At 40.2% G+C, this 22,834-nt stretch overlaps 1 protein-coding gene across 1 annotated transcript; it reads right to left on the bottom strand.

Annotated features, from left to right (window-relative positions):
- LOC109406055 (E3 ubiquitin-protein ligase Topors) lies at window positions 1–22,834 on the bottom strand. The gene is made up of 4 exons (XM_019679130.3): window positions 22,102–22,834; window positions 21,418–21,872; window positions 8,661–10,951; window positions 1–603 (listed from the first exon to the last, which is right to left on the bottom strand). The coding sequence occupies exons 1-3, from the start codon at window positions 22,381–22,383 to the stop codon at window positions 8,728–8,730; spliced, it is 2,961 nt and encodes a 986-aa protein (XP_019534675.2). The 5' UTR covers window positions 22,384–22,834; the 3' UTR covers window positions 1–603; window positions 8,661–8,727.

Below are 22,834 nucleotides of genomic sequence, written 5' to 3' on the forward strand. Positions count from 1 at the left end.
CAATTTTCACTTCCTCAAATTTACGGATGGTTTTTATTTAAAAGTATTTAACTGCAGAAGACTATATTACGCCGTCACAGTAGTGTTGCGACGACAGGGGAATTTGCTTACAAATGTAAATGAGTTTTCTATGTGTTGTAGGTAGGCAGCGACTGCTGTCCTTAGTTTGCCTACGATATTTACAATAGACGGAGATGACAGAGTACTCTTAAGATTGATCACTTTCTGTGTTTTTATGTCTTATGCTGAGTTTGTAGTATTTTTTGCTATTTTTTGTTCTGCGTACAACTCGGATTAGTAATTCTATTGCAGAATTTTCCATGCTAATCAAATAAAAAAAAACAAGTGAAGGTTGTTTTATTTTTAATGTGTTTGATGGGAGTTGTACGAGTTTTTTGTTTGCAATAAATTTAGTCCTAATTAACAGATAGGAGAAGCTTACATTCTAGATCGAAATGGGTCTATAAATTATGAACGAAGTAGTTTATATTGTGATTCTGTTGCGTATTTACACAGCTTAGTGACCATGAGACCGTCATCCCTAGAGTGATGCGATTCCTGAACAGCCAAGAGAACACGTTGTTTGTTTGGCGGTAAGGGTAGCTAGAAAACATGGGAAAAGAAGTATGAGCAACCATATTTATAAAAGAACAAAAAGTTTCAATAAAACACTAGGGTATCGCGCCACTTGGGCGGTGGCTTCTATATTCGTCTGTTTTTCACTATACCTCAGTCAGTTTTGAACCAGTTGACTTGAAATGTTGTACACGGGTAGATACTATACCTATCTCACCGCATTCCAAAAATTGTGTCAATTGGTTCAAATTTGACTGAGTTATAGCGGAAAACAGACGAAAATGGAAGCCACCGCCCAAGTGGCGCGATTTCGGAACGGGAATCGAACCCGCCATCTCCGGATTGGCGATCCATAGCCTCAACCACTAGGCTAACTGGAGACCCCTGGATCGCCTAGCATTAGAAAGGAAATATAAATGACGCGACGCACCGCAAAATACCATGGGCGTAGCCAAAGGGGGAGCAAGGGATGGGGGCATTCAGGTATTTCTTTAGAAACTTCTCTTGGATTTTTTTCAAGAATTCATCAAGGGACTTCTCCTTCGTGAATTCTTCCATGGGTGTCTTGCAGGGTTCCGATAATGATTGTTTCCCACGATTCCTTCAGAAATTTTTAAAGATACTTCTACAAGGATGCATCGTCGAATTCCTTCAGGAATTTTCCCATATCTTCCTTCAGTGAGTCAAATATAAATTGCTTCAGAGCTTTTTTCAAGAACTCCTCTAGGGGTTTTACCAGACATTCCCCCGGGAATTTCTCATGGGATATCTTTAGAGATTCCTCTAGTGATTGTTCCAGTGCTTTTCGAGGAATTTCTCTAGGGATTCCTAAAGAAATGTCAACAAAGATCCTTTTAGGTATTTCTACAAGTGTTTCTTCAGAGTTTTTTTTTTAGGAATTTCGCCATATATTCCTTCAAGAATTCCACTAGAGATTTCTCCAATAATACAATCTGGAATAATTCGAAGTATTTCAGCAGGAATATCTTCCAGGAATCCTTTCAAAAAATGTTTCCAGATTATCTAAAAACTAATCCGAGAAACCCTTAAAAATGAACACAAAAAATGTTTTGGGAGCCATTCCTACAATAATCCGTCCAGAATTTATTGGATTCTTTCAATTTTTTTCTAGATAGTCCTACAGAATAATGATTTTATTGCCCTTTTCCGTCTATACCAATCGGCCAGTATGGCGAAGTACGTTTAATTGTCAAATTGAGAGATAAATTTGTGAAAAAATTATCACTTGTTTTGGTAAGATTCGAGCTCACGACTCGATATCGCTAGTCCGACGCTTTAACCAACTACGCCACAGAACCGATTACGATTCTGCGGAATAGGAAGTCAAACTGGATTCGAACCACGACCCTATAGATAAGAAGGAACCCGCTTGTCTCTCAATTTGCCAATTAAACATACAGACATTGCTCATGGAATTCTTCTAGAGATTCCTCCGGGAATCCCTACAGGCATTCCTCTAGGATATCCTTCAGTGATTCATCCAGGGATTCCTCCAGTGATTCCTTCAGTCCTCTCTAGGACTGCACTCGGGAACTCCTTCTGTGATTCTTACAGGAACAACTTAGGCTGATACAAATTTTATTTTGACTTTTTGTCTTTTGAACTCTTCTTAGAATTCCTTCAGGAATACCTACTTGTATTGTTTAAGGAACTTCTCCAGGAATTACTTCTTCCAGAGGGTTCCTTTACGAATTCCTCTTAAAATTGCTTCCGGAGTTTCTTTGAGATCTTGAGATTTCTTCAGGAACTGCTACAAGAATTCAATCTGCGATTTCTTCAGAAAATTTCTGCAGGAACTCCTTTAAAAATTCCTCCAGGAATTCATATAGTGATTCCTCTAGAAATTCTGTCTGAAATTTCTCATGCAATTCCTCTAAAGATTTCTCCAGGAGTTCCTGTGGAGATTTCTTAAGGAATTTTTACAGGCCTCTAGAGAACATCCTCCGGGGATTCCACCAAGAATTCCTCCATGCATTCCTTCAGTAATACCTCTGGGATTCATTTGGGATTTCCTCCAAAGATTTCTTCAGGAATTACTTCAGAGATTCGCCATTTAGGTTTCGCTTTTTCGTGAAAAGAAAAATAGATGTTTAACTCGGATTAACCGAATGGCCATGATCTTGTACCGACTTTTCGAACCCTCTAAGCAGAATACCCTCTTCGAATGAGTGTAATCAGTTTCGTACCTTTCAATTTTGCCCTAATTGCTTATCCTTTGACAGATACGTTATCCACTGGATAACTGACACTGAGGAAGATTACAAGTGGTAGTCGAAATACGCGTATCTGTCAAAGGATAAGCAATTAGGGCGGAATAAAAAGGTACGAACTGATTACACTCATTCGAAAGGTCATATTGGCGACACCAACCCCGAACTACTTCAAGAGCGATTTGCATCAGATCGAAAAGGGTGCTTATGCATGGTTCACATGAAGAGGCACGTTGGCCAGATGAACATCACGGAAGTGATGATCCACAATGCGTTCTAAGCATTTTAGAAGAGAAGAGGTCAAACTGATAGGCCTGGAACTTTTTGCTCTTTCATACGACGCACGACTCACTTTCGGAATATACTTTACAGTAATATCTCGCCAGGATTTGGGAATATATCCTGTAGCAAAGCCGCAAACAAATATTTTTTTTTCAAAACATGTTTGAAATAAACAAATCCCATCTGAAGCAAAATAGGATAAATCCCATCTGTCCCAGGAGATTTTAAAGGAGCAAAGCTATTTAGTGTCCATTCAATCGATTCTAATGTTATGATATTCCGAACCGAAGCCAGAGAGTCATAACTACAAGCAAAGCCATTGGGTTCATCCGAAGATGTAATATCCACACATCCGGGGAAGTGTGTTCTGAATAAACATTCCAAAACTTCCTCATCAGAGGAAGTGAAACCACCATTTGGCAAACGAAGTTCGTTTTTCCAACCGGATCGTTCAGCAGACCGAAAAGCTTTCTGGTAGGCCTTGCGAGCCGACCTGAAACCCTCCGATCCAGCCGAATGTCGCCTGTTCCAATTCTGTCTACATTGTTTCCTGAGCTTCGCCAGATCAGAGTTCCACCAAGGTTCCTCTTGTGGTCTTCACAGACCATAGAGGGCATGCTTCTTCAAAAGCTTCCATGATGAAGGCCATATCATCAATAACATAATCTAAATGACATGGAGTGTCTATGGATGGTGAGTATTCATGAAATTTGGCTGCAACCAAATGACCAGCTGACACATGCCAATTGATCAGCTCGTGACTAATTCTACTAGAGCAAAGCGTTATGTCTAACACTTCCTCTCCAGCAGATACCATGAAGGTTGTGCGGTTGCCGATGTTAAGTAATCCAAGATCTGCACTACTTAAGTATTCCATCAAACTAGAGCCTCTCAAATTAATGTCTGAGCTGCCCCAGATGATATGGTGAGCATTGGCATCACTGCTAACAATTAACGGAAGGCCTTTTGAAGTGCAGTATGCGAAGACTTGCTTGAAAGCATCCGTAGGGGATGGTTCATCATGCGGTAAACAAAACGGAACAATAAACGTTTCAGGAATGTTTGCAACAGATACATAGATTCTGATGGCACATACATCTCTAGTGGTTAGTTGAGAGATGAGTGTAGCAACTATTGCATTGTTGACAAGTACACACGCTCGAAGCATGACACGTGAGTTTGCCATTTCATGTTTACTGAAAGTAGCAAAAACCGGATTCACAAGGTTTCCTAGATAGAAATTCTCCTTACGAAAGTAAGGTTCTTGGACTAACGCCACATGGGCTGTACCATTTTGCATAAGTCTGTAAAGATTGATCGTTGCTGTTCTTTTGTGCTGAAGATTAATCTGAGCTATTCTAACCGTAGCCAGCAAAGAACAACAGCAATAAAACTAGATCGGTATCCATTAGAAAACGTCAAAAGCGAGAATACACAGAATACACTGTGTAAATCGCATAATGCGAAACCATATAGATGTAAATTCAAACTAATTAACAACATCTTCATAATCCCGTCCTTATTCAGCCTTAAGTATGAGATTAAAGAAGGGCAGCTGATTGTATCGGAGAAACACAAGGCCAGCTTCGGTTAGAGCAGTAAGGACAAAATACTGTAGAGGTTGCCGTGGTACTCCACAGGCTCCGTTTGCGATTAAGTATTTATAAGACCCCCCTAATCATTCATTCCTAGGCACGGTAAGCATATAGCCGCATTACACCTTGAATTAGAGGTCATCTAATGAGTGGACTCCTACCAGGCGGTCCGTAGAGCAATTACACTAGTTAACAAAATAAAACGAAAGTCGTGAACTTCTGTCAACGACCAAAATTTTTGAAGCATAATTTAGCGCTGATTTCGAAACCGTGCTCCAAAAAATTTAATGTAGAACAGTTCAATATCGAGTTTTACAACTTTTTAAAATATGGAATTTAATAAAATTCAAATATCTTGCGTTTTGTTCAACCAATTTTAAATCTTTTTCCATAAATTAAGAGCTGAATATAATACCATTCGATCATCTGAATGCAAATTTTGCGTCAGATTGATGAAAAAAAAGACACTACACCGTCTTCAGCCGGAGGCTGCACAGACTGAACATTACACATACACGAGACAACACACATAACACCCAATAGCCCAATGGAGAATTTTCCGTTTGACGAAAAGTTTTCCCCGACTGGAGCGGGAATCGAACCCGCACGCCGAGGCTTACGAAACGCCTTGACGACTGACGCCGCTAACCGCACGGCCACGGAGCCCACCACCAAAATCAAGATATTTGCGAGTTTTGGGGACGATCTCTTTAAATTTTAGCAAAATTTCCAAAAAAATATGAAGAAATGTATTTTTTTCAATAAGAAAAAAAAACAATTTAAAAATTCTTTCTCGACGATTATTTGACATATCATATGTAGGCAAGTTACAGTAAAAATTTCAGCTCAATCGGAGTATTGATTACGGAGAATGAGATGTTTGATGTGAGCGACTTTGCTTAAAAATAAAACAAAAATCGATTTCAAATCATCAACCTTCTATGGAAAGTCGAAAAAATTTCCGCTCTGCTGTAATTTTTTTCCTCCGCGTTTTCGAACTCAGGGCATGATTCTACACCAAAAATGATCATCAGCCTACCGAGTTCAAAAATGCAGTAAACTAGTGTTATTGATTTTTACAGGGCTCTTTGAAGTGAAGAGCAACCTTAAGGTCACGGTATTAGCACAGACAAACAGACGTAACACTTTGATAATTCTCATCGTACACCGATTTAACGGTCTTTTTCAAAATTTGATAGTTGGCCAACTGCCCAACCGTGGTGCTCGCATAGCTTTTGTTCGAGTTTGACGTTTGCTCACTACCGCCACCTAGTTGGTGGTCGGCCAAACTTAGTCCTTTTAGCATTGATATTCGTTTCCGTGACTATGATTTGAACCGAAAAATGTTCGAAGTGTTACGTCTGTTTGTCTGTGGTATTAGGGCATGGCACGGTATTCCTTCGAAATTTTTTTTCAGAAACTTATTCGAAGGTTACTCTTGGAATTCCTTAGGGCAATCTTCCTAGATTTTCTTTCGATTTTTCCTCCTAGACTTCCTTCGAGGATTCCTCCTAGAATTTCTTCGGAGATTCCTCCAGAATTTTCTTCGGAGTTAGAATGGACTTAGAATTCCTTTGATGATTCCTCTTCGAATTTCTTTGGAGATTCCTCATTCAATTCTTCCGGTAATTCCTCCGGGGATTTCTCCTAGAATTTCTTCGGGGTTTTCTTCTGGAATTCCTTCAGTAATTGCTCCTAAAATTCCTTCGGGTATTTCTTCTGAAAATCTTTCGGGGATTCCTCTAGGAATTCCTTTGGCGTTTCCTCTGGATATGTTTTGTTGATTCCTCCTTCCTTTGGGGATCCTTTCTCGAATTGCGTTGGAAATTCTTACTGGAATTCTTTTGGGATTCCCGCTGGAATTCTATTGGGGATTTCCTCTTTGAATTCCTACGGAGATTCCTCCTAGATTTTTTTTTAACTGTATTAACGAGATTTTTAGCCCTAGGCTAGTTCATCTCGGGACCCACATTTTACTTCCCTTCCGAAGGAAGAACTCACATTTTGCGAGTATGTCGGGAGTGAGATTCGATCCCAGGTCCTCGGCGTGATAGTCAAGTGTTTTAAGCATCACACCAGGTCCGCTCCACACCTCCTAGAATCATTTCAGGGGTTCCTCATGGAATTCCGACGAGGATTCCTTATGGAACTCCTTCGGGGATTCCTTCTAAAATTCTTTCGGGGTTCCACTTGAAATTCACCAAGGCGTTCCTCCTAGACTTCCTTCACGGATTCCTCTTGAAATTCTTTGATTTCTCTTAGAATTTCTTTGGAGATTCCACCTGAAATTCCTTTAGAAATTTCTCAAGGAATCCCTCCAGGATTCCTGCTGGAATTCCTTCGGTATTTCCTTCTTGAATTTCTTCGATTATTTCTCCTGGAGATTCCTTCTGGAATTCGTTGATTGTTCCTAGAGTTTCTTAGGGGATCCCTTCTTTAATTTCTTCGGGGATTCCTTCTAAACTTCCTATGAGGATTTCTCTTGGAATTCCTTCGGAGTTTCCTCTTAAAAAACCTTTGAGGATTTCCTCACGGGAATTCCTTATCGAATTCATCTGGGGATTCCATCTAGATTTTTTTCGGGGGTTCCTCCTGGAATTCCTTTGGTTATTTTTCCTTGACTTCCTTCCAGAGTTTCTCCCGGAATTCTATCGGGAATTCCTCTTGGAATTCTTCTAGAGATTCCTTCTAGAGTTTTCTCGGGAATTCCTTCTAGAATTCTTTTGGGGGTTTAGAGGTTTTTGCGGATTCTTCCTTTGGGAAGAATCTCCCAAAATTCCTTTGGGTATATCTCCTGATATTCCGTCGGAGATTCCTCCTCTAATTCCTTTGGAGACTCTTTCTAGAATTCCTTCGGGGATTCCAGCTGAAACTCTTTTCAGGATGGTATTTTGTCGGGAATTCCTCTTAAAATTCTCTCAGGGATTATTCCTGGAATTTCTTCAGAGATTCTTCCTGAATATTTCTCGTTGATTTCCCCTAGAGATCCTTAGGGGATTCCTTCTCGAATTCCTTTGGGGATTCCTGCTTGAATTCGTTTGGGGAATCCTCCTGGAATTCCTTCAAGGGATTCTTCCTGGATTTCCTTCTGAAATTCCTCGAAAATTCCGAAACAAAAGACTTCTTCTGAAGTTTCTGCAGGGTTCTCTCTAAAAGATTTTTTTTAATCAACAGAGATTTCCGTAGAAGTTTCTTCAGGGTTTCATACAGCACTTCTTGATAATATTAGTGCAGAAGTTTCTTCATGAATTCTTCCAGGAGTTTCTTTAAGGCTCGTCCTGAAATTCCTTCTAAGATTCCCCCTTGAAATCATTCTGGGATTCCTTAGTATAAATAGTGCGACTTACTTTATTATCTGATTCGATAGCTTTTAAAAGTTCTAAGAAAACAAAACAAAAACTGTAGCAAAGTAAATATTATATTGCCCTTCATTAGCAATGATCGTAGTGACGGAACAGAACAAAAATAAAAAAAAAAGTATTCATTCAAGCATAATAGTGTATGTCATCAATGGTCATGAAAAAGCTCAGACAACAAATTCTAGAGCGTAATGACAACTTCTTTGGCCAAAATATATTCGGCGCACAGATCACCAAACACAGTATGACCAAATTTGCTGAAAATCGTAGACGAAAATCAGCTATGTAGTATCCTTCCAATACCGCCTAGCATTAGAGATAGGAAATATAAATGATGCAACGTGACGCAAAATACATCAGCGTTTTTAAAAAACTTCAAATTTGTTCCTTTGTTTAATTTGTTTTAGTGCACAAAATAAGAGGCCAGAATACCTCTTTATATTGTACGCACACCTCCCTCCCCCAAATTTGAAATAATCATAACAAACAAAAGATAGTAAACAAAAAGAGCCGCTTATTTAAACATTTACGTTGGTTTGATAATGCAATCGAGAATTGATAACGAATCAAGGTGCTTTACCTTATCAGCTGATTAATATTTACCTAATAACACTCACCTTTTTCTCGCGATCCACTTCTGTCCTATCACCACTCGTCGAACTCCATCGACCGCAGCAGTAAATCTCAAAGTTCCACCTCAGCTCCAACGGCGATCACCTGTGCCACTTCCTCACCGGCCCTCGAAACCGACGGCGACGGCGATTGGTTATGTTCATCCACTTCCTCTTCTTCATCGTCGTCGTCGTCATCGTCTTCTTCCTCTTCCTCTTCCGCCTCGTCATCATCGTCGTTCTCTACCGGGGCCCCGCCACCCATCTGACTTGATTGTTCCGTAAGGGAAGAATTAACACTACTGCTACTACAGCTGCTACTGCTGGAGGTGTTCTGCTGTTGCTTCATCTCCGTCGTCACCGGATCGTCCGCCTTGGCCGCCCGTATCAGCGAGGCAATCGTGCAACGGCCCTCCTCGCTGTCGGACGTATCCGTATCACTGGAACTGGAATCGCTGGATTCCCTTTGCTGAGCCGCTGGCGGAGGCGGCTCGTTTAGCTCCGGTTTGTTCTCTTCGCTGGAAAAGTCCGTGCTGGTGATAAGCTCCGACGAGCATACTGGGGTCTTCCGGCGCCTCTTGGATACGGCCAGATGCAGTTGCCGTGCCACTGGATTCAGTTTGATGATGGCGCTTTTCAATTTGCGCTTCCGATCGTTGGAACTGCAGGCGGCAGGGTTGGCAACCATCATAGTGGGAATGGTTTCCGTCGAGGGACCGGAAGTGCACGAAGCCGACGTTCCCTTGCCACTCTCCGACGAACTTTTCGCGGGTTGTTTAGGGGTTTGGAGTTTCTGTCGTTTCCGGCTGGAGGAGCGCTTCTTGGAGGATGAGGTCTTTCGCTTTTTCGCTTTGGAACGCTTGGGTTTGGACTCTTTCTGGCGTCGCTTTGCGGAAGTTTTGCGAGATGAGCGAACAGTCGACCGGCGAGATCGCTTTTTAAGGGTAACTTTCTCTGAGGAGCAGTCGCTATCACTGTCGGAGTTGGAACTGGAACTAGAACTACATCCACTAGATGATCGACTGCTGCTTTCCGAATCAGAAGTGGAGCTCTCCTCACTGCTATCCGAACTGCTAGTTCCGGTGGAAGAGGCTTGCCTTCGTTTGACTGCTTTCCGCTTCCGACTGACCACCGGAGCTTGACCTCGGATATTGAATTTAACTTCGTCATGACTGGAGGAATCAGAGTCGCTTTTCACGCTCGGTTCCCCCTGACTTTTGTCCGACTCACTAGCTTCGTAGATACTCTTGAATCCGATTCCCTCGGCGTACCGATTTAATCGAGGCCTGGCGTAATATTTCTTCATTCCGCCGCCACTGGCACTTCCGCCACCGGAAGAAGTGGACGCTCCGTTGTTGTACTCGGAAGCAAACGCGTGATCCTCCTCCAGTTTAGCCAACTCATCATTGAGAAGAGTTTCCGGAAACAATTGTTCCAGAAGAACGTTACTGCTTTCCATAGCTTGATTCCGGGCGGTATTGGCATCGTCGTTGACAAACACGACATCGCTGTCGCTCTCCGACTCTAAACTAACCATTTCCGGAGTCCTAAGATGAGGTGGTTTAAGTGCTCCGACTATCCGGCAGTCATCGCTATCACTGGACGAAAGGGAAATGTTATCGCCGTCTTCTAGTAGTCTATTCACTGGAGGAGGTGGTTGAGGTTGAGGTACCATCGATGTAAGCGGTTGCATCCGTGACATATCCGGGTATCCGCTGGTACTCGTCCCGGCTCCATTGTTATGCTGAGAGCCGGAAGTGGACACCGATACGATCCCACTGACTCCGGCGCCTCCAAACGAACCCGTCATAATCACAGTCTGGTCCGAGGACCGAGTTTCGATTGTAAATTGCGTCCGTCCTCGTCTGGTACTTCCACCGGGGCCCCCAACGGAGTTTACCGTTCCGGAAGTTCCCGGAGTTGGTTCCAATATGGGTACCACGTCATCCTCCCCCTCAGATCCCGAGAGACCCGATCCGGAAGATGACGACGATGACGATGAAAGCACGACCACATTGTTGTTATAGTACGGATCGTACTGGACGGAACGGTCATATCCGATGATGTCGTACGGCGAGCGGGCAAAGTTGAGCAGTTCGTGGATGAAGTGAGCGGTTCGGACACGGCCCCAGTAGGACACTCGCTCTCGGAATGCCGGCGAAGTGATATCGTGGCTCATCAGCAGGTTTGGAAAGTCCTCCATTATGAGTGATACCTGAGCGGGATTGTTCCGGCATAGAGCCACCAGCTCTCGGTTGATCCACGGCATCAAACGGTGAATTTGCGCTGGGTTTTCTCTGTAAAGGAAAAAAAAATGTTATTCAAATGAATTATCCACTGCAATATTCGATATTGCCGTAGTTCCCAGCGGGATTTCTTTTAAAGGTTTTCAAAGTTCGTCCTTGGATTTCCCTAATATTTCCTCCCAGAATTATTTTGAGAACTATTTTTTTAGACGTCCCAGTTTTTCTCAGAATTTCTGCCCCAACTTCCTCACGAGATTTCTCGAACAAGTCTTTGCGGAATAACTCGCAAGCTTTTACCTGCGTTGTTTCTGTTATTTTTTCAGAAATTTTGTACAAGGAATTTCGTAAGAGCCTGTCCAACAACATTCAGAAGATTGAATTTCACCTTAATATCTTATTCGAGTGATATTTGCTCGGGCAGTGCCCAGTCATCAGACCGGTTACTACCCTGAGATCTTTAATGTTTATATTTAATATGGCCTTGGCTATTGCTGCATCGGGTCTTCTAAATCTATTATCTTGTCTAGATGTATCTGTGGCATTCCAAATAGATTCTACAATAGACATTTCCCAGGTTTTCATATTTCATTCTAAGAGCACACTCCGGCACTCCACAGAACGGCCAACGAAACACTATACTGCATATCTGTAGTCTTTTTTCAGGCTGTTCCTTGTATGCCACAATGACCCAATACAATATAACCTCGTTCCCAATGGTCAATTGCTTCAGAAGAAGAATGCATTCCCACACCAGTCTAGATTGGCCAGTGAATGCCTTTCGCGTATTTAGAGCAGCTTGGGAGCAGTTGTCTGGCAAAACACAGATTTGGGCAAACCTGTAGTTTCTCTTGAGGCATGTTTAAGCATACTCCAAAATTGCTTGAATTTCCGCTTGAAACACAGTGGGACTGTATCCCATTAGTATTTATTATTTATTTACTTTAATTAACGACACTTTACACCGAAGGTGCATTCGTGTCGTGTAATAATAAACTCTTATCAAAATTTTATTATTTACAATGTCACTTTTTCTTTGATCTGGATTGCATGGTCGTTTTGCCGTATTTTCTTCCATTGTTCCATTTGACTCGGTTGACAACCGCCGCTTCGCTGAATCATAATCGGTACTTTCTGTCGTTCCACCGTTCTCGTTCTTCCATTCTTGGTCGTTGTTGTTGATAGTCTCGTCGTCGCTGTGGTCATCGTCGCTTTCAATTTGAGTCGCCGCGACCGGTAGCTCGTCGTCTTCGATGTCGTTGTTGGTCTGGTCGGTATCGTGTTCATGAGCCAAGTTGGATGGTGTTGTTTGTGGCTGCTTCTTGGTGCCGCGAGCCGTCGTTTGATTGATTTTGTTCGCACAACTAACGTATGTGCTGTGGCTGTTTACCACAATATGCGATGGTATTGGTTTATCCAACCGCATACGAACAATTCTCACGCCGTTCGGTATCCTGGAAAAAATAGTTTCTTCCACACTTCATTTTGTATGGAAATCACTTTCCCGTATTGCTGCAAATGGTCGGAGATGACGTCGTTGTCCATTTGAGGTGGAAGATCGTGAACTCGGACAGTAGTAGTGGGACCATCCACGTATACTGGAATATAATATCTCATTCCTTCGATCGTGAAATAGTGCTGGAGGTGGTGCTGCCTTTGTAGCCGTGGGGCAACGCCTGCATCGTTCATCTCAATGAACAAACAGTTCTTGATGTTGTGAAGCTGGATGTTCCTCACATCAGCCAGATCGACTTTGATGAAATCCTTGAGGAATTTTTCCACTTGTTGCAATCCGGGTCGCTTTGGTAATACGCCGAAGTCCACGACTAGGGTATTTTTTCTGTGCGAAGACATCTTGCAGCGATGCAAAATTTAATCGCAACAGAAAGAGAAACTGACGCACGAGAGCGTTGAAAAGGAATGACTGTCGCGAACGAAGGGCGCTTGTCAACTGTATCCCATTAGTATGGCTTTATTGATGTCAGGGCCTACAATTACATTTTCACCGATTTTGGAATCGGCAGTATAAAATACAATAGAACCTGGACGTAAACTTGGCCCATCATGATCCCAAAAAAGCGGCTTGGCTTCAACACTTTAAGGCGAAACTGGAAGCTTTTTCTCATTTTTTTGGTTTTTGATTTTTATTGAATATCGAAACAATATTTTCAAAATCGGTTTTCGTGCACATGTAGAGCATGGGTCAAGGTATCTTCTGATTTTTTTTTGTGGTTGAAAAAGTTTTCCATTTTTGCAGAAACCATTTTTTTGGTTTCTGCAAAAACGTAAAAATTTTCCACCACGCAAAAAAAATCAGGAGATACCTTGATCCATGCGCTACATGTGCACGAAAACCGATTTTGAAAATATTGCTTCGTTATTTTAGAAAAAATCAAAAACCAAAATGTGAGCAAATGGATCCAGTTTCGCCTTAAGGACAGACTTGTTAGAATCCCAAAATGGACGCCACAATGGCCGACTTTGGCACCTATTCACGATTTCGAAAGCACAAATCTCGTCGTTAACAAAACCAGCGCACCTGAGCTTCTTTTTTTAAGCTTATTACAAGTGAGCAAGAACAGAATAATAAAATGCATAGTTGTTTGCAGCTTGCTTTTTGAGAAATCCTGATGAACCATTTAAGCGGGATTTCAAGTCGTTTGTCCTTAAAGGGAACATCATAACTGGTCTTCGTAAACATCCAATCTTTCACTGTTTTTGTACTGAATAAGACTTAATTTCTTCCTTCTAGTAAAAGGAACCAGGGTTCCTGATTTCCACTTTTCATCTTCTTCCCCATTCGAAGACAGTCAGCAGCGAACGGTTGTCGCTTGAGTTCGTGTGTGCGCTTGTCAGCGACGACAGCAAACTCCGGCGAACGGTGGGAAGCCACACTTGGAAATTATTCATTCGTCCACATTCGCATCGCAAGCGAATGCGATTCGTGAGAGATGCGATTGATAATGTGCATACGAATTATTGATGTTTTCGAATTATTTTCTTTGCTAATCTAGCATTTCAGCAACAATACAGTAAAAATGTATGCATTACATGCAGAAATTCTCTTCTATTTATGATAATAGCCGCTTCGATCGCTCACCAGTATTCTTCACCATTCGCCATTCATTAATTCGCTTGCGATCCAAACTGCGACGAATGGCAACGAATATTCATGTCAAGCAGATGGCTCGTCGCTTCCCACTGGTGTTGGGGTTGCGTGTTTGATCACGACGATCCGTTTGCTGCATCTTTCTCGATTCGCTTCAGCAAAGAGGAGTGAGGCGAATATACCGATCCTTGAAAGGAACTATAATAGTTTTTGAGGGTTTACGTTTCACCTCTCTTATCAATATTGAGTGCAAATTGTAGTCGATTAGAGACCGTGTCATCGTATTTCCCACGCATAATAATGGCCACATCTCACATCTGCATATCCAATGATCTCAAAACCTTGATCAGCTAGCTTTTTAAGGAGTTCGTCTACTACCAAAGACCATAGTAAGGGTAATATTATTCCGCCTTGAGGGCATACCTTCATAGATCTAACAAATAGTTTCGAACCTCCAAGATCAGCAGAACTCTCCCGATCTTTCAGCATGGCCATTATCCATTCTATTATGCCTCTATCCAAGCCTCTCGCTCCCAATGCTGAACGCATTGAGCTGTAGAACGCAATATCGAATGCTCCTTAGATATCGTGAAAGGCAACCACGGCAATTTCCTTGGCTTGAAGTGATTTCTCAATTTCATTTACTAGCGACTGGAGCGCTGTTATTGTAGATGTACCAGCTTGATACACAAATTGAAATTTGTCAAGAGGTATCTCTACTAAGCTGGTTGACCTGATAAAGTCACCCAATATTTTTTCCATTGTTTTCAATAGAACTGAGGAAAGGCTTATAAGTTTGAAGGCTTTGGGTCTTGTTGTATTTCTTTGCCAGCTTTCGGAATATAAACACACTTCGAACCTTCCTCCATGTTTTAGGTATGCAATCCAGAGTCACGCTAGCCTTGAACATTTCAGTTGAAAGCAAACAAAGCATTTCTTAACCTCGTTGAAATAGCGCTGAATAGATTTAATATTTCCCAGCTGGTTTGAAAGGTTGAACTCAATACCTATTCGACCCCAGATGGAGTGAAAATTAAAAAAAAATTGAAAAGGCATTTGAGGCGTTCCACGGAGTCATGTCAGTCGATCCTGAGCGACCATTTCAAAAATATCTGAAACTTTGCACAGTTTTTCAATTTCATCTAAATCGCCATTTTTCGATATCAAATTTTTATTTTGAATCACGACTAACTTTTCAAAAGGGTGTATGCGAAAATAGTTCAAAAATATTCTAAAAGCTGCACAGCAAAAACGGATTGTTCGATTGTTATGAATTTTTCAGCAAAGTTAGATAACTAAATGATGAATCCTAAGAAAATATACACTGTAAAAAATTTCTTTTTTTACTTTAAAAAAATATGATCTTTGTCACAAAAACTCAAATATCTCAAAACCCTATCTTTTTACCAACGTCAATTTTTTAGGAAAAATGGCCCATTATATCAGCTATCTACCATAAAATTTTGGTGATGGCAAACTGATAAACAAAAAAGTTATAACATTTCAAACATTTCACAATTTTTACATTTAGTAACAAAAAATTTTTTTTTCTGTGTAAATTATTCCGAGAATTATATGTTGATGCTGATTTTATTGTAAAGGCTACCGCCTGAATTAAACAAGTTGTTTTCATGATATTTTTGTTTGATTATTCATAATTACTATAGTATCTATTTGAAACTTAGATGCGATCCAGTGTTGTGATCAAAAATATTGAGAGTGTCATACTTTTTATTGTACGTGACTGTTGAAAAGTTCCCTTGATAGCGTTGAAAAGCTGTTGATCATAAGAAAAATGAAATTAAACTTATTTTTAAGACGAAAGCTGCATAATAAAAGTTTTATATATTCGCGTATACGTCTAGTTGATCTGCAAAAAAATTACCTCTTAGAGAACAGACTTTATGATCGGAAGAATGCGAGTAACTTCAACAACAACAAATGCATGAGAGGTACATACCACAGACAAACAGACGAAACGCCTAGAACAATTTTCGTGAAAATCCATCGCCCAGTTCCCACTACCACCACCTGGTGGAAATGTTTCACGAAACACTGCGTTGTGCAATATCGTCATCAGAAGGCGCTAGTGTGAAACGTCAAACGCAAAGAAAAACGATGGGCACTCTTCTGGTCATAAAAGCCACAACCAAGATTCAAAATGATCGTTAAAGGCGTGGTCAATGAAAATTTCGTCAGTGTTACGTTTGTTTGTCTGTATACATACCATGACAATGCTCACGAAAAAGCAAAAAAAAATACTACCGCTATGGATATTAAAAATTTTATAGTAAATTTTTTCTTGAGCCAAGTAAACAACACCAAACTGGTCAGTTAAAACTAATAAGTGATTTTGTTTATTATAATCTAACGAACAACATGAACAATCGCTTTCTCAAAGGTCTTCAACTCAACGCTCTCTTGTAGACCGTTTGATGAAAAAAAATGTTCAAAAGAGTTACGAAATCTCACCGAAAGCACCATAGATAAACTAAAAGAGACTGGTTATGCCCAAATTGAATACAAATTTACGCATTTGCACGTCCTGCCGTCTAGACTTTGACAGACGAGCCATCTGAGAAATTGCCAGAAGTGCTAAGTGCAGAGAGTCATGCCACCATACCATCAGCGACATCTGTTTAAACAATATAATCACGCCCCTTTTCAAAAATGCTTTGAAATATACTTCAACATCTATACCCATTTCAATATTTTTAACGTTGCAAAACACGCTTTCACCATTCATCTTGAAGAAGAGGGAAAACACTTGTCCTCAAATGTAACAGCAAATTAGGGAGCATCCATTAAGTACGTCACGCTAAATTTAAGAATTTTCGACCCCCCCTCCCCCCTTCGTACGGGTTTTTTCTATACCTAATACATTGCCTGTCACACTTTCATAAACCCCCCCTCCCCCCTAGGACCGTGACGTACTTAATGGATGCCCCCTTAATGAATAAACGATCAATGCGCGGAGGGCGTGATAAAATCGGAACATTACTGTACATATAATATACATAATACATAATAAAAACAGCTTGTTCTACTCACGCAAGGCCATTAACAATAAAATCAGCATCAAACTGCGATTTCCGGCCGAAATAATTTACACTAAAAAAAATTATTACTAAATGTGAAAATTGTGAAATGTTTGAATTGTCAAAACTTTTTTGTTTATTAGTTTATTATCACCAAATTTTTATGGTAGATTGCTAATCTGCCGTAATTCTGCAAAGTGACGTAAGCGACATTGATAGTTTTGGCCCATTTTTTGGTTATTATGCATAAAACTCTTGCTCATCCTTTAAGTTTCTTTCCAAATATGATAGATTACGATTAGATCTTGCATTCTAATACAGCAGGAATACCACAGTGTTATTCTCACCCCAGATATTATAAATAATATACCAAAAAATATCGAAATTTTGAATGGCGCTTACGTCACTTTTCAGAATTACTGCAGTAGTACAATGGACCGGTTTCCTTAAAAAATTACGTTGGTAAAAAGATAGGGTTTTGAGATATTTGAGTTTTTGTGACAAAAATGATATTTTTTAATGTTAAAAAAATATTTTTTTTCACAGTGTATATTTTCGTAGAAATCACCATTTAGTTATCTAACTTTGCTGAACAATAAAATCAGCATCAAACTGCGATTTCTGACCGAAATAATTTACACAGAAAAAAATATTTACCAAATGTGAAAATAGTGAAATGTTTGAAATGTTATAACTTTTTTGTTTATTAGTTTACCATCACCAAATTTTTATGGTAGATTGCTAATACAATGGACCGTCTTTCCCAAAAAAATTACGATGGTAAAAAGATAGGGTTTTGAGATATTTGAGTTTTTGTGACAAAAATGATATTTTTTAATATTAAAAAAGATGTTTTTTCACAGTGTATATTTTCTTAGGAAATACCATTTAGTTATCTAACTTTGCTGAAAAATTCATAGCAATCGAACGAACCATTTTGGCTGTGCAGATTTTTGAATATTTTTGAACCATTTTCACATACACCCTTTTAAAAAGTTAGTCGTGATTCAAAATAAAAATTTGATATCGAAAAATGGCGATTGAAATGGAACTGAAAAACTGTGCAAAGTTTCAGTTCAATAGAAAATCATGAATTAAAAAATTTCCTCAATTTTGATGCTGTTGCTTGGAATCGCTCATTTGCCGACCATACATACATGTCTTGCCATGTCTGAGTTCTGTTAAAGCCTGTATCCGCAATATTCGGGACACAGAAATACAGCTGCAACTCTGCAATAGATACATTAAAATGGCTCAAATTTGGCCTAATAACATGTTAAGATGTGTTCATTCCACCTATGAAACCTCATGTGCATCGGTGCAATTCTTTTTGTTGCAGCAATGAAAGAGTAGAATGTGCGTCATTGAATATTGTACAGCTACTAGTTTTGTTCGTTAGCGCTGTAACAATGGAATTTGGCAAAGGAACTGGTTGAAATTTTGAACACAAACCTCTCAATCTGCATTTGTTGGATTGGCAAAATTTAAAAAAAAAATCGATGCACTATCAACAATTGTATAGTTGAAACTAAAAATCTTCTACATAGAGATGAGCTGAAGTTACATATGTCGATTCGGCAACGCTGTTTGTTTTGTTTACAACAGCTTCCAACAATTGCCACAATGCTAGATGTTCAAACTTTTTGCGTGACTTTGTGTGGTGCAAGTTGTTTTGTTTACGTTTGCTAATTATATTCGTACTTTTTTCCCAAATTTTGAAAAAGATAACAGCGCAATCGAAGAAATCTGTAATGCGTTGCAAATAATAGCGCGAATCAAATCGGCAGAAGTGAATCAAGCAGTAGCAATGAAAGTTTTTTCGAGAAGAGCAACGACAAAAGTTTCTTCATGAGCATAAGCTTTTGAAAGCAGAATTAATTAAATATTATCTTCTTACTAAATTTACATATGCCATCAATTTCTCGATAATAAAAATAAATATTTGTTATATGTTTATTGTCGATTGCAATACCGTTCAAACAACGCCTTCATACAAACGTTAAACATGATCATTTGGCTCACACTTTGACAGTTCTCTCTGCTTAATAGGCTCACAATGGCCGCCTCCGCAAATCTCTATAATGTAGGATTACTAGTCGAAACATGTATTGGGACTAAACGTGATTTTAGCCCCTCAGACAGCAATTAGTCAGCACCCTTTATTGTTTCGATTGTACTATTGAAAGTATAATCATCATCAAATTCAGTAGGCATAATATACACATAATCAACTATCATCTGCGAAAATTTCATGAAAAATGGAAGGGAAAATCAAAAGTTATGGCAAACATTGCACATGAAAAACACGAAAAATTTTCACTAACACTCACAAACACCAGTAGCTTTCAAACCAATTGATCAAAGTTGAGGAAATTTTGCAAGAAAGTGTCTCTGTAAGTATCATAACTGCTAACGAAATTTCATAATTATCTTCACAGAACTTTGAACTGTAGCGTAAAAGAACCATCTATTTGGTGAATGAAAATTGGCCATGATTGCACAAAATTGCTTAAAAGTACGTCTGTTTGTTTTTAATCCACAGTTAAAAGTAATGCATCGATTTTTATGAAATTTGGCACAATTAATTAACATACACCAAAGAGTTCTCAGTCGATTTTTTGACCAGTTTTACAGATTCATTACAGAGCTACAGCCGTACTTCTGTGTCCCGTTTATTGCGGATACAGGCTTTAATCTTGTATTTAATATTTATTCAGTTTAACGTTAGCCTATAGTTAAAAACTTTTTATTAGGAAATTCAAATAAGTAATCGACCTTGGAAAATGAGTTCGTATCATTACTTTCAACGTTTCCGAAGAATCGACGGTATCACTAGTTAAACGCTTTTTCCATAGAAATTTACGACATATAAACATTGAAATGCGCGTACCTTTCGTTTGACATAATTCTTAATTAAAACCAAGGTTGCAACCATTCATTTGCAAAGATTTACATTCATTTGCTATTATCTCAGTTCAGAAGCATGCTATCGAAAAACAATGTATGGATGAATTTAACCTTGTAGTTTTATCTGAAAGTTTGCCGAATAACATTGGGATCGCACACGCATACCAAAGTCGTGAGAGAGCTGTGAAGGTAACTCTCTACAGCGTGAATGTAATTTACATTCACCGCGTGGAGAGTTGCCTTCACAGCTCGCTCACGACTTTGGTATACGTTTGCGATCCCAATGTTATTCGGCAAACTTTCAGATAAAACTACAAGGTTAAATTCATCCATACATTGTTTTTCGATAGCATGCTTCTGAACTGAGATAATAGCAAATGAATGTAAATCTTTGCAAATGAATGGTCGCAACCTTGATTAAAACGTGTCGAACCAACAGGGTAAGACGGTAGTTGTAAGATACCAAATCAAGTCAGAACATCACATTACCATATTTTTATGAATGAAAGACAAAAGATGTTTATTTCGACACTCTTAAAAGAAAATTTGTCCGTTTAAGCATCAGTCACGTTGAAATGTCGATTCTGAGATCGCATCTATACATTTCCTATCATAAGCCCAGTTACGTGTTTTAAAGGAATCGCTCAAGCAATTTCTTGACCGGATTCATGGTAGAAACTTGGAAATTTGAACTATCATTTTCTCGCTACTGCGTTCTGCGATTAAAGAAAATTGATTTTTCAAGCGATTCAGGCAAACAATTTCCCATGCATCAAGATAGACAGAGAAATTCCTTCAGATCTGCAAATAGCCCTATACGAGAAACTTTCATTGAAAACTTCAACAAGTTTTTTCGCTTAACGTGTTCAGACACATTTCCTATTTGCGACAATGTATGAAACACTAGTTCGAGTTTTTACGGTAATCAATATCTTAACAACATAGCCGTGGGTCATATCCGGTTTTTTTACTGTTTTGTGCAAAGTTCATAGTTTGCGTACGTGTTCTTGGTTCGGCTTAATGCTGGCTTGCTGGCTTAATTGCTTGGATGCTGGCTTAAATCTAGAAGAATCCTCGGGAGGAATTGAAATAGAAATGCCGAGAAAATCGGAATGAGTCTTGTGAGAAATCCTAGGAGGATTTCTTCCAAGAGATATTTCTAAAGGAGATCTCAAAACATACCCTGAAAGAATTTCTGGAGTAATCTTTGTACAAACTGCGATTCAATGATGTCAAAAAGCCATTCTTAAGATAGATTTAAAGTATAATTTAGGTATTCTTATGTATAAACCTCATGATACATGACGAAATAAACTAAACAATAAACAGGGCGGAATTAAAAGGTACAAAACTGATTACACTCATTTGAAGATATTCTGCTTAGAGGTTTTGATAAGTCAGTATGAAATAAACAGTAAGCTCAACTTTGAATAAACCATATAAATAAATACAACTACAACACGTACCTATAAAACGAGGCGCTGCATTCTCTCATCCGGCCACTGATGTCGGCCAGCGGTCTCGCGTGCAGCCGTCTGTGGTAAATGTAACGCCTCCATTCGGGTCCATTTTGCCGCGATGGAATGGAATCGTCCGGAAACTCTCTGCTGAATCGTTGCACATCGCCAGACTGGTGCAGGAACAGCTGCCGCAACCGTTCACTTTGGCTCGGCTGGACGTGGAGCGTTGCACTGTAAGTGAACCGTGGCGACTGGGATAGAGTGAAATCCAATCGGTGGTACACTTGCGGTACTGTCCGGGCAGCTCCTCCTCCTGCGGATCCGGAACCCTGACCGGGATAGTTTGGCGGTGAAGCCGGTGGAGCAATAGAGATTTTGTGCTCCTGATAGTGGCCGTACGTCTTTCGAGTGTAGATGATCGAACGGAACGCTTGCTTACACAGTGGACATTCAGCTTTAATCTAAAAGAGATGATCATCATAAGTAAATTCACTTCATTCCATCTTATCTTTTATGGCTGCCTCCCACACATCGCCTGCTGAGCATTGTTTTATAACATGAATCATAATTATTGAATTCCACAGCCCTCTTCGACCCAGCCGATTGTCCCACAAACGCACACATACAAAGAGGCACAAACAGCTAAATATAGAGCGCCTGCTACGATAGTAACTAAAAACATTGTCTTACCTTGCTCCACTCGAGCAGACAACGATAGCAGAATTGATGACGACACGAATCCGTGTAGCACTTCTGACGGCACTTGCCCAGACAGATGGCACACTTGGGCGGTGGCGAGCTGCGGCCACTTTCCGCTGCGTCATCTCCGGCATCCCCGGAGCAGTTGTCCAGCTCCTCGGCCGACGAAGAGCTATCCAACATGTCAAGCAGCGCCGACGTCGAGGGGGGAGTTGCCGAGGGCAGCAGAATCTCCGGCGTCGGAGGACAGTCTATCACTTGCACTTCTTCCATTATTCTCCTCCTGAATCCCAACTCAAATCGCGAATCAAGTTAAAAATCTCCTCTTTTTAAAAATTCCACCGAAAAAATATCTTTCACAATTTTTTTCACACAACTCCGTCTCGATTCTACGCCATTAACGCAAGGCGAGAAAAACTTTCCACCACCATCACCAATCCGGGACGGAAAAGAGGCCTCCGAAAACCGTCAATCCTTCGACCCAATGCTACCTAGCAAATTTCCAATCGATCCTCCGACAATAAATGTTTCATTCAACACTCGAACAAACTCAAAAAGAGCACGTCATTGCAGAGAAATTCTCGAATCAAAAGTTGCACCATTTTACTTATGCACTTTTAGCTAGCTGATGGGAGTTCTTTTTTTCCTCTTCTTGTCCGCTGCTCGACTCTCGCTCGGTTGCCTTTCGCATCGCGGTGTTCGCTTGACGGACGGAGACAGAGGC

Source organism: Aedes albopictus, chromosome 2 (genome assembly GCF_035046485.1).
Source record: "Aedes albopictus strain Foshan chromosome 2, AalbF5, whole genome shotgun sequence".
Classification (NCBI taxonomy): domain Eukaryota; kingdom Metazoa; phylum Arthropoda; class Insecta; order Diptera; family Culicidae; genus Aedes; species Aedes albopictus.